This window comes from Tyto alba, unplaced genomic scaffold, assembly GCF_018691265.1.
Source record: "Tyto alba isolate M040663 unplaced genomic scaffold, T.alba_DEE_v4.0 Super-Scaffold_22, whole genome shotgun sequence".
Lineage (NCBI taxonomy): Eukaryota > Metazoa > Chordata > Aves > Strigiformes > Tytonidae > Tyto > Tyto alba.
The window spans coordinates 11,621,014-11,633,531 of NW_024881296.1; the positions used below are offsets into that span (position 1 = coordinate 11,621,014).

Below are 12,518 nucleotides of genomic sequence, written 5' to 3' on the forward strand. Positions count from 1 at the left end.
ATTAGAAAAGCAACATTCACTTTATGACACTAGCAGAATTGACTACACTTTCTAGGACTTAAGAAATAAAGCTTAAAAAGTCCAACAGTGCTACGTTACACACACAGTCAGAATCTTAAAATTTTTCTTGCCAGCCTGGACAAGAAATTTCATGGGTGTTCTGTGCTATTCAACACAAGCTATCAGATATGCAAGAAATTCCCTGTATATATGAATATATTATCATCTGCAAAGATAGAGTGAAACTTCAGAAAATATTTTGAGTCTTCATATATTTTTTAGAAATGTTGGGATTTTTTCTGCCTTAACAATACAATTTTAAGAATAAAACTTGTAAAAGAAAATAGTCTGGTATTTACAAAGCACATCTTAAAAAAATATCTGTAAACCTGGAGCAAAAGATCTATTTGCAGAAGGTATAAAAAGCAGCCAAAATATCATATTTACACAATACCTCAAAATATTTTTTATATGTTAGTTTTATATTTGGTAATGTACAATGATATGTTTAATGAAAAGAAGCTGAAGTTAGCCCCTCTGAACACTTCACAGAATTTCTTTTTTTCCTCTCTGTCTCCATATTGTTACTTTTTATTTCTCACTTATCCTTTAGGTTCTTTTTTTGCTTTATGGCTGAAGTGTACTTTTCATTTGTTATTTAAAGACAAGATTGCAATCAATACATGTAACGATTCACCTAGTATTAAATAAGATGATCTTTGCCTTTTAATGTTGTCATAACCTCTGTCATGTGAAGTAATATCAAAATTGCTCTCTCTAATTAAAAAGATAAAATAGTATCGTACAGAAATCCCCATCTCTCATAAACATTTAACTGCATGCTTTAAAGGAGTTAAGTTGAAAAGAAGTGCAAAACTAATCTTACTTAAATACGTTGCCATGATGGCTCTAAAAAGTTCTGTACACTCCTCATGACATACCGTGCACATTAGCTGCCATAGCTTTACATACGTTACATACACAACACTTGCACGTATTCCAGGCCAAAACTCAGCAAAATTCTAAAACAAACTTCTAGGAACCTTAATGTTAATACTAGTGATTAAAGATGTGTGTGTAATCTGCACATACTGATTACATTGGTATTTCTAGAATAACTGTTAGTCTGCTTTATCTTAAACTGACACTGATTCTTAAATGTAAGGAACATTTAATTTAATGTATTGTTATGCAATGCTGGAATTAAATACTTTATGCCAAATGGAAAAAATCACCTCAGATTCTTAAACCCTGTTTAAAAATTCACTTCTATCTTTTCTTAGATTTCTGGTAAAGGCGTTAATAATGTAAAATTCTACAACTACTACTGAGATCAGCACAGAATTCCAGTTTTGCTTTTCCGGGAAGTGAGGGTGTAACACATGGCAATAATAATGACACGCCTGGTAAACCTGCCAGTAACAAATAAGTGTAGCGGCAGCAGCATAGATAAAATCACACCATAGGTATATGTGCAACTGTTCATTTTAATACAGACTAGTAGATCTACTGATCACTAAATCAGAACAACATGCATGTCTGAAAAAAACAGCAAGGTTTTATCTTTTTAAAGTTTTCCAGGCTATTCTGCTCTGTTAGCAAATTATTTCCATTAGTGAGTTTCTGTTCCGATTGAAAGACAGTAACATTGAAATAATCTTATTAACTTGAGACTGTAAAAACTAATTGTCCATAGTTGGCTTAGCAGAAACAAATCTCCCATTTCAATCTCCTCATTAAACCTTGCCCCATCTGTTATAATTCATGCCTTCTTTTCTATTCAGTGAATAATCATGCACCAAATCATTAAAGCATGAAGCAGCTTCTTCACAGGATTCATTTGTTAAAATGGTATCAGATTTTATCAATTTGAGTTACTGAACAAAAAGTTTAAGAACTTATGTATGCGAATTCACCTGTAACTTACTTACTTTTAGGCAATTTATATTAACCATGTTCCAAATCAGTGTTTTAAACAGTTAATACAATTTAGCCCATGAAAGAACAAATAACTGCATCAATACTGAATATGTTTTATTAAAGCTTGTTTTTATTTAAAAAATATCCAAACATGACAGTCTTGTGAAGTTTCCAACTTCCTTTCATTAAAGTGTTTATATTGATTTCCAATCATTATATTAATCTACTTTGCAAAATCTAAGAGCATGAAGAAAACACATACTAACTTGTTGAAGATCAAGTTGATGTTTTCATGGAATGTAACTGTAGGCCAAAGGGGCACAAAAAGCTTATGTCTTTATTTCATAATTGTATTAAAACATTCAGGATATTTTTTTGCACACTTCTACACAGACATAGTGTTCTGAGATAGAGGAAATGTGTCCACACAGGCAAACATCAACTCTTATCTGGTCTGTCTTTTCAGGCTCTCTGCCAACACTACTAAAAAACACCTACAACAGTCAAAAACCAGACTAGTAAAACATATGACTAATAGTCTACTCAGAGATTAAGTTATCAAGATAAATAAATCATTTGTCTATACAAGCGATTTTAGTTCCACATCTTCCCAAATTAGATTGTTTTACAAAAATGTTGCATTTTGTTTTTTTCCCAGCAATGTCTTCCTATAACATTTCACACAAGCTTTTGGTTCGTATGTGCTTATTCAAACTGAATTCCATTCTTACAGATTTATTAGTCTTTCAGTTTGAGGAAATCAAATCTATTCCTATCTGTGCTTAGATTAATTCTATCTGTAGCATATAAATGAATGATTAAATAACATAAACAAAAGGGATTTCTAACATATATTGTACATTTAAAAAATAAGAAACGTAGCATTTGCCAAGAAGCCTCAAGGCCTGAATTCTATTTTTATTTATAGTGTATATATATGTAAAACAAACACCATCAGTTAAACACTGTAGAAAATATTAGTCCATTTTCTCTATTTATCATTTACCTTATGGTGACTTCACTAAGGCAAAGCTTGTCAAAAATATTCCCATTACTGAACTTGTGTCTAGCACAAACTTGTTTTTGACTTCTACTGAAACAGATTACACCTCCTTGATTAGTTTGGGAGGAAATTGGAATCTTACTTTTCTTTGAACTCGGGAACTAAGACAGAAGCACAGATCACTTGCTGTAAAATCTATTTATAAAATAAATACAAGAGCATGTAAACTACTTGATGCAATATTGCCTCTGAAAAAACAATAGGCATGTTACTAAATAGAAGCTTGAATCTTGTGTCATACCTTGTTAATGGCATGGCATCAAAACCACAGTCCTCAGGTTATTACTCTTTAATAATCCTATATTTAATGAGTGCAAATAACATGCATGTTTTTTAAATTAAGACAATATAGATAGATACACATGAGTATTAAATGCTTGATGAATTCTTATTTTTGTTATATTAGTTTGCTACAGACATTGGCATCTAAGCAATAAAAACACAGATACTAGAGACTTTACCGTCCCTGTTTTGGCATATAGTGCAAGATACAGAGCCACAGGTTTCATAGCTAATAGTTAATGCTTCCTGTAATCTGGAAAGCAAGGAGAATCCTGTGGCTAGCAAGTTTATCAATGGCATGACTCAAAGGCAAGGACTTAATTATTTTTCTTTGCAGCTGATGACATATGTGCTTTTCCTTTTTGTTGAGAAAAATGGAAGTGAGACATCACCTAGCAGCTATTGTCTCTCATTATTATTGCCACTAGGAACAGAATTTGTATTCCTTATGAATTCTTAAAAGTGTTTGAAGAACACATTTCTAGACAAGATTTGAGCTGTAGAGTTACAAATTACTAACGTATGATATTAAACCTGTAGTTAAAAAGCCCCCATGGGAGCACACAATAGCCACACACTACTCATGCTGCATAAGGCAGAGAAATTTTTCAACAAAAAACCAACCAAATAAGCAAGTGCTCTGTAACTGTATTGCATTGATGCAGTTATTTTATGTGCGACAAAGTTATTTAAGTTGAACAAAAATGCACTAATTTAAATGTTTTCACCTGATTTCTTTCTACTAGTCTAAATCTTAAGAGATTTACTTTACTGAGTCATGACAATGTTAGACTAATAGGAAAAAGGTTGTTAAAGGCTATGACAAATAGTTAACTCCAAAGACACTGACTTCATTACATTGAAGAGTTAGTTTAGTTTGATTTTACATGGTTTTAGAGTTTACACCATTTCCTGCAAGATAGGATTCATGATAACAAAGGAAACTACTAGTACAGGAAGAGAGAAATTCCCACCTCAGTTAAGTACTTTAAAAAACTGCAAATTTAAAACTGTTGGGTCTTAAATGCATGTCTAAACAGCTAAAAAAACATGGTTGAATTTTGTCCTAACTTGAGTAAGTTATAATGTTATTACCTTTATTAGAATAGCATTCACTTTATTTATATGCCTGATGACAGATTCAGAAGCCTAATTATAGACACTGAGATTTAAGTTTTGGCAATTCATACTGCGTACAGATAAACTAACTAAAAAATGTATCTGTATTATGGGGAAAGAAACATTATCATTTTAACTTTAGACTATGCAAATCTTTACTGCAAGAACCATGAAATGCAATTCACCCTAATGCATCATTATTGAATTACAGGAGAGAATGTTAGCATACATCACCTTAGATAGCTGAGCGTCAAATACAAAAATAACACAGCACCATTTATTTTCAGAAATTACTTTGATAAAATATCCCTGTGCAATCTCTACTTTCAAGCATATAAAATGATAGACATGGATTAAATTGATAAGTAAGACACACTGGTTGAGGTAACATTTTCTATATTTATTGATAACAAATTGTATTATATACTACAAAACTGATACATTATATGTGAAATCGGTCTCTGGAAATGCATAGTTTCTCACAGAATAAATTTTTTAAACTAACTGATTTTAATAGGCTTTCATCTACGCAAAAAACTTCCAAATATTAATATCTGCTTAGTTACCTAGTTAAGAATATCTACACTTTACTAAAGAGAAAAAAACCCACAAAAATAAGACAACAAACTTACCTGAAGCCTCTGTCTCATGCATTTTTTCTTCATGCTTGCTATCTGGCTTACAACCACTTTTTTCATCAGCTTCATCATCACCCCACCAGGCTGGCTGTCCATACAAAGGTGTCCCACGAGGCATGGCAGAAAGATCTATAAAATCAGCCCAAAGCAGAGGAAATTACTTTTCTGTTTAGTTGTGATATTGAGGTCAAAATAACATGAAGAGAGAGTCATTTGCTGGGATTGTTACTCCTGGAAGGTGAAGTGAATTGGTCGCATGCATTTGCCTAAATACAAAACAACTTGGAAGCTGGATAACTGATCTGGGTTCTAATTATAAAAGCTTACTAATAACCTGATCAAAACTTTTGGCACAAATGTTTATGCAAAGGCAGCTGAGATCTCTTATTGTTACCCTGATGTATCTGTAAACATTATTTTCTGCTTTCAGTTTGAAGTCATCAGCATAGCAGTACATTCCTAAAAGCTATTCGTTTCTATTTCTGTGAGAAGATTCTCACTTTTACCCACATTGACCTTCCAATGAAATCTGAACTCACTGCATGAAAAACTGATCACATTTGGCAATGATGCCAAGGTTCCAAATTGCTGACAGCTACTACAGAGTGCTGAAAGTTACCTCGTGTAAAACACTACTGAGCAAAACTGCTTTTAAAAGATTTTCTTAAAAAAGGTAATAGTTAAATTACAGTAAAATTAAAAACGCTATTTCTTACAAAGGATGTATACAGATGATTAAACACATTTAAACATAGAGATTAAATAAGAAAGAAAAAACACTGATATAATTAAGATTTCTACCTTGATGATAAATTGACTGGATTAGTTTTGACCTGATCTCTTGGAAGAATACTTCACCCTACTGATATTTAGCTATTCTAGTATCATATAGATGTTCTAAAGACACTTTAAACAGTCTTTCTATAAAATAACATGATCTGTTCAAATCCAGCTTAATAACATCTGTTACTTTGCCCATCATGAATTTCAACATATTTATTCAATATTTTATTCACTGCCATTCCAGAGATGATATATAATTTAATAGCCATGCCAAAAGTTTCAATATGATTTGAAGATACTAAGTACTTCTCTTTTTAAACAGCTTACACTTTAGTCAAGACTGAAGTGTCTTCAAAAACCTGATGGTTGATGCTTGTGCACTGAATTAGAGATAGTAAACAGCTATGCATATAAACAGCAACAGTGAGAGAATCAATCCCCAAAAGGCTTCTAAGAATTGCACTCAAATATAAATCCTTATCACTAACTTTGTTATTTCTGGAAGAGTGAAAAGAAAAATGGAGATGAGGATAAAAAACCCCCAGTGCGCTACTTAATGAAAATTTAAGAGGACTCAAATGCTGAAAAGCCATATTGAATAGGAACACTGAATTAAGGGATAGGCTTTATGTACCCTTAATAGGATGCTAGATGAGCCAACAAAACAAACAGGTTAGTTATACCACAGAATCCTAGATGTGGGGAAGAGAACTCTTCGAAGTGTGTCTTACAGAAAAACAGATTAAACCTAAACAAAACCATATAGCCTTGACCTAAGGAGTCAGATCAAGTCAGCTCCATATTATGGAAGCAACAACACCTGATTCTTGTGGCTATCTCCTGAAGTAACAGATAACACAGCAAGTTACTGTAAGATGAACAATAAACTTTAGCAAGCCTCACACTGAAGTTAAAGACACCCACAGCAGAGGCACTGTGACATATTATAAACAAATATGCAATACTTATTTTATCTGGAATATTTATTTAAATATGAATATTTTATCTGAAAGATTTATTTAAATATGGAAATTTTATCTGAAATATTTATTTAAATATGAAAGATGATGTAGAAACAAGACTGAAGCTAGTTTCTACTTATTTTTAAATGACAACAGAACACTTAGGTTCTATCCTGATGCAACTAACAATGAACGCTAATATCTATAGAACAAACGAAGAAAACTCCCACCTGTTTAAAAATAGATTAAAAAAAAAAAAAAGATAGAGTACTTGACAATGGTGGTGGTAAAAAGTACAAGCTGTTCCTGAACAAATATTTTCGCTTAAACTGCAAAAAATAGCGATTTCCTGTCACAAATGCTGAAAGTTTGTGATTTTGGAAACGAGAAATGCAAAAATCTGATAAATGCTGATTAAATCTCCCTTTATGAGCTTTCTTAACATGTGGATGCTACAGTAAAAAAGGCAGAAATTCAGTTCCAAAAGTTAGTTATTACACTTAAAGTATGTTTAAAATTTCACATGTGGAGTTTTTATTTACAGAATTTCACAAGCATCCTACCAAAACCAATGTCCTTTTAAAGTTTTTGTGCTTCTGCAGCAAAAATGAACCTTACCCACTGATTTCTCTTCAGATTTCAGTGCTTCTGTAGCTTTGTGGTGCATGTCAGCTGTGGAGTCTGTTACCTTGGACTCTAAGCATTTGGAGCTTGTTTGCTTCAATCCGTCTGACTCTGAAGATTTTTGGGATAACTGGAGTTGGCTTGTGAATTTTTCATGCTACATGACATTAAATAGAGAAAAAAAACACCCTCAAAGAGTGGAAAACCCCCCTATGTTACCAATAACTACACAACAACAGAAGAACATCAAGGAACTGCACGTTGTTACCTTAAGTGCTTCTTCAGGAACTCTCATCTCCCCCCTGACGACAGTAAAAAGATTAGTATGTAGGAAATGCTAAGGAAAATACTGGAAAGGTTTCTTATTTCACAGGAGTATTGTACAGAAAAGGAACAGTTCTGCAGCCTAGTCTGTCATTGGAACTGTGACACTTCTACAAATATTTTAGTTAGGACTAGCATGTACAATCAAACTCATCAAAAGAAAATGCACAATACAATTATTTACTACTTGAAAATAGAACATTGAGTAGATACCTTAATGTTGTAATAATACAAGTGCTCTTTTTTTTTTTTTTATTCAGTAGTTTGCTGAGTAATTACTTGTAATCTTCTCTACTCGTATATAATCTCAGATGATACAAATATTTGTGTATTTGCCTCAAAGAGAAGCAATGTTTCTTAACAACACAGAAGTTACACATTCCAAATAAATTGTAATTGGAAGATGAAATTTCTTTCAGTGAAAAACAATGAAACGTACTTTATCAATAGTTCTGACCAAGGTACATATTCTAAACCCCATCATTTTCTCTAATACAAGCATTTTTGTAGTAATGAGAGAAATAAGTATTTCAAAGTTGCTTCTCAAATAGTATGAGAACCCTTCATTTAACACAACCATACTTTTAACAAGTGTGTCCCGACACTGTGCATTTTTATGACAAGGATATCATATCCAAATCTCAATTTATCTTCTAACTTCAGAGTGATGTATGTCTGTTCTGGAATCCTCACATCATTCACAAATGTCTACAGAAATAAATGAGGAAAGAAAGAGATACTGTCAAATTCCAAAGTAATAAAATGACAAATCACTTAAATAATTTTATAAAAAAGTTTTCAGCACTGCATATTTTCTACTGGTGATTCACTGGGGTATTAAACTATAAGCTCAAATTGCTACCTGTTCCACAAAATATTTCAAAAGAAAGCTTAAATACCAGTCACTAACCAGGCTGCTGATATCACACCGGCTTTGAAAAGTTTCTGACAAGTTTAATCGTGTTAGCAATATTTACTGAATTGTTGATTAATGTTCCCTCAAATTTGAACCTCCACTCACTATTTTTCTTGTACTTTGCTTTTTCAATCCCAATTAGCTGTCAGAATTGATTTATCATCACATTTGTACAGCATTTAACATTGGATATGAGAGTTTTGACATACCTTCTAACTTCTAAACATTGTCAAAGGACTTAAAGGAAAAATGGACAAAGTTAGTGTATCTGAATAACTCCAAACAGCAGTAATAAAGAATTCAATACATTGCAACTCTTGAAAGAATTGGTGTAACATCTGTAAGCAGAAACAACATTATTACACCAGCTAGCAGCGAATTAGAGCAAATTCCATAGGCTTGACAATACCTTTTGAAAACTCAGTTACTGAACAATAAATAATCCTCTCCTCCTTGAAATCATAATTGAAAATGTAGTTGGAGAAATCACACAATGTTCTGGGTTGAGTGAGTGGTGGAGTTTTTTGGTGGCAGGGGAGGGGACTATCGGGGCAGCCCCCTGTGAGAAGCTTCTTGAAGCTCCCCCAGCTCCACGTCAGCTCCACTTCTGTTTGGGAAATTGAGCCAATCGGCTGCGCCTCTGCGATAACGTATTTAAGAAGGGACATGGTGACGAGCAGTGGGACTTGTGAGGAGGAGTCGCTGCAGCTGCATGAACACCAAGGTCAGTGGAGGAACGGAGGAAGAAAGGAGGGGGGAGGTGTGCCGGAGCAGAGACCCCCCTGTATCCTGTGGTGAGACGGCAGGGCGGCCCCCCCCGCCACCCATGGAGACCTACGGTGGAGCAGACATTGATTTATGGCCTGTGGCTCCTGCTTGGAATAATCAAGGTGCTGTGCCCAAAGAAGGCCGGGGTGTCATGGGAAAAGGTAGCCCCGCTGCTGTAATTCAGCGCTGGGAGGATTGCAGCATGCGGGGGAGTCCCACGCCGGAGCAGCTCGGGAAGGGCTGCAGCCGTGGGAGAGAATCCAGTCGGAGGAAGTCAGTGACCCATGACGGAGCAGTGGGGGGAACCCTGCGGCCCGTGGATGAATTCAAGTCGGAGAAAGTTTGTGGAGGACTGTCTCCTGTGAGTGGGGGACCACGATGGAGCAGGAGGAACAAGTTTCGGACACTCCCCTCACCAGAGATGAAGGAAGTGTCAGCGCTGACTGCACCCCCCATTCCCTGCCCCTGCGCCACTGGGGGAGGAGGGAGCGATACCGGGAGCAGAGCTGAGCCTGGGAAGAAGGGAGGGGTGGGGGGAAGGTGTTCTCAAGATGTGGCAATGCTTCTCACTGTCTTACTCTGTTATGTGTTGTTAGTGTCTGTAATAAATGTATGTTCTTTTTTTTCTTCCCCTAACGAGTCTGCCTTTTGCTCGTGGTCATAAAAGGGGGATTTTCCCCCATCCCAGTCCTATCTCGAACCCCAAGCCTGGCTCTCTGTCCCTTCTCATTGCCGGAGGGGAAGGGAGAGAGAGCTGCTGCATTGTGGTTGGCTGCCAATCAGGCCTAAACCACGACACACAAGCTTTCAGTAATTTGGAGAAGGATTTATGTACCTGAAAGTTTGCCCGATTTCCCCAGTCATATCAACCGGCTGTTAGAGGCAGTACAGATTACCAACCACTCTAATTTCAAGGTCCAAATTAAAGCTAACAGCAAAAAATACTAATAGGGAATTTGCAAAACCAAGCTGGTTTAAATTTTGAGAGAGGACCTGGGATATATACAATGACTAATTACAGAGGCAGCAAGGAGGAAGAATAATACATGTTCAAGTCAAAATGGATCTCAGAGATGTAATCTGGAGGAGCTGGAAAACAATTTCACCTCTCTGGGAAAAAAATTAAATTAACATTAGTAGGGCTTGAAGTTATATTATTTAAGCCCTAAAGAAAATTCTAGAAAGTCACCTACATGAAATTCTAAAAGAGACACAAGCCCTTGCAAGAACTGGGGCAAAAAAACCCCAAAGTTTATTCCTTCATTGGAACTGATCTGCATCTTTAAAGACTGATTTACAGTCTTAGGAAGGTAGGCTGTCAGTGTCAAGCAAAGTACCCAGGTTATTAACATCAGCAAGACTTGAAGGTGCATGTGGTGTCTTCAGCTACCAGAAACATGCTGAGGTAGCAGTGGGCATCAGGAGTGGAGAGCAGACCCTTCTGCTCATCCCAAGTCATACCACTGCTCTTACAACTCTCTAAATTAGGCCGAATCTCTAACTGTGAATTGTTTCTTGAACTGAGTTTGCTAGCTCCAGAGAAAATGCTATATTGTGTCAGCATCTTCTGAATTCACTCAGTGATAGAGAAATATAAAAGGATGAAGATATGTTTTGCCTAGCAGAATAGAATATTAAGCTCTCAGTTACAAAAACTAGAGATCTAGCTACAAAGAAGAAACAGTAAATGTAACTGTGCAATATTTAAGACACTTTCAGTTACAGATCCTTGAAGAATCTTTCTATAGTGTGTGCTGACAAAAAACTTCTGCATAGCATCTTGCCTTGAACTACTCCTGAAGGCTCAATTCAAATCTGCATTAAGAAGCTACAATTTACACTCTAAGTTCCTCTCACCTACATTCTCCCCTGGCTTTCTTGAAATCTCCCTTCTCCTTTTACCTGAAAAGAATGCAATATCTGAACTTATAAGAATGTAGCATCTTCCTTGTAAGAAATATGAATATTCAACTATATGTGAAAAGTCTCTTTTTCCTTGGTGTTACTCCCTTCATCTTCTTTTAAAACACAAAATGAAGCCTTAATTTAGGGCGAATTCAAAGCAAATAAAATATTTATGGATTAGCTGATATGAGACTTGCATTATTTTATGAATTATTTATCAGTTGTATATTTTCCCATACCTTAAAAAATTTACAGCTTCTTGCACATTTTGTCTTTTCATAACAACTATATGTTAATACTACAGATAGGAGATTAAATCCAGAGTGTCTTTCGGAAACACATTCGCTATTGGTTTATGCCAGTTTTGGGGACTCAGAATATCACAACGATAGAGCATCCTGATTCTGACTTAAGAATTCTATAACAACATATACATGTTTCTAAGGAATGCAGCAGCTGAAATACACCATTTTTTAAGCACTCTGAAGTTAGGGGCACAAGCACAAAAAAATGAACTTGAATAATTAAGTAAGCCAAGAATCTGAATCTTTGAATGCTTGTGCTGCTGATGTAAATCTAGTATTGGATGAAGTCTGGGAAGACAGAAACAATGTCCTCCTCCAAAATAGCAAAGGGATCTTCTGATTTTTCTTTTTCTGAATGAAAATAATTCTTATTTAATTATTTTAAAAATTTCTTACCAACTTCATAGAAAATATCTTCCATCAGAAATAAGAATTAAACGTACAACTACTTACTGGTTTATAAGCATGAAACTTTGAGTGGTGTTTTACACATATTCTCACTTTAACATTGTTGAGTGTCCAGAGCAAAAAAACATGTGAAGAATATCCTCAAGGCAGCCTGAATATTAGTGAATCAATAAAACTTAGGCCGCCTTGCAGACATGTGTATATATACCTACATATGCATTTTTCCTCCCAGCTTAGAGTTCTGAAATTCATGTGCATGCAGTATACTCAACCTAGACAACTCTGAAGGCAGTGTGTGCAGTCTTCAGACATGCTCATGACTGAACTGATGGCATACAACAACCAAACCGCAGTTGCTTTGCCACTGGAGTTTTAAAATCCCACCTCAGGCTTTGGGATGCAAGACAAAGCTAGCTTGAAAAACACAGCTAGTTACTATGTAAATACGGAATCATTTCCCCCCTTTAAATCTCTCTATACAGTTTTTTGTATATTCACAGG

General features: G+C 35.3%; 1 protein-coding gene across 4 annotated transcripts in view; it reads right to left on the bottom strand.

Annotated features, from left to right (window-relative positions):
* CEP170 (centrosomal protein 170) overlaps nt 1-12,518 on the bottom strand; it is a 117,164-nt gene that overhangs the window by 55,449 nt on the left and 49,197 nt on the right. For all 4 annotated transcript variants that reach the window (XM_042795600.1, XM_042795599.1, XM_042795598.1 and 1 more), the window contains exons 4-7: nt 8,345-8,423; nt 7,660-7,718; nt 7,386-7,548; nt 5,017-5,151 (exon numbers count right to left, since the gene is read on the bottom strand). In XM_042795600.1, coding sequence (XP_042651534.1) covers nt 5,017-5,151; nt 7,386-7,548; nt 7,660-7,718; nt 8,345-8,423 — 436 coding nt within the window. The remainder of the gene's footprint in view (nt 1-5,016; nt 5,152-7,385; nt 7,549-7,659; nt 7,719-8,344; nt 8,424-12,518) is intronic.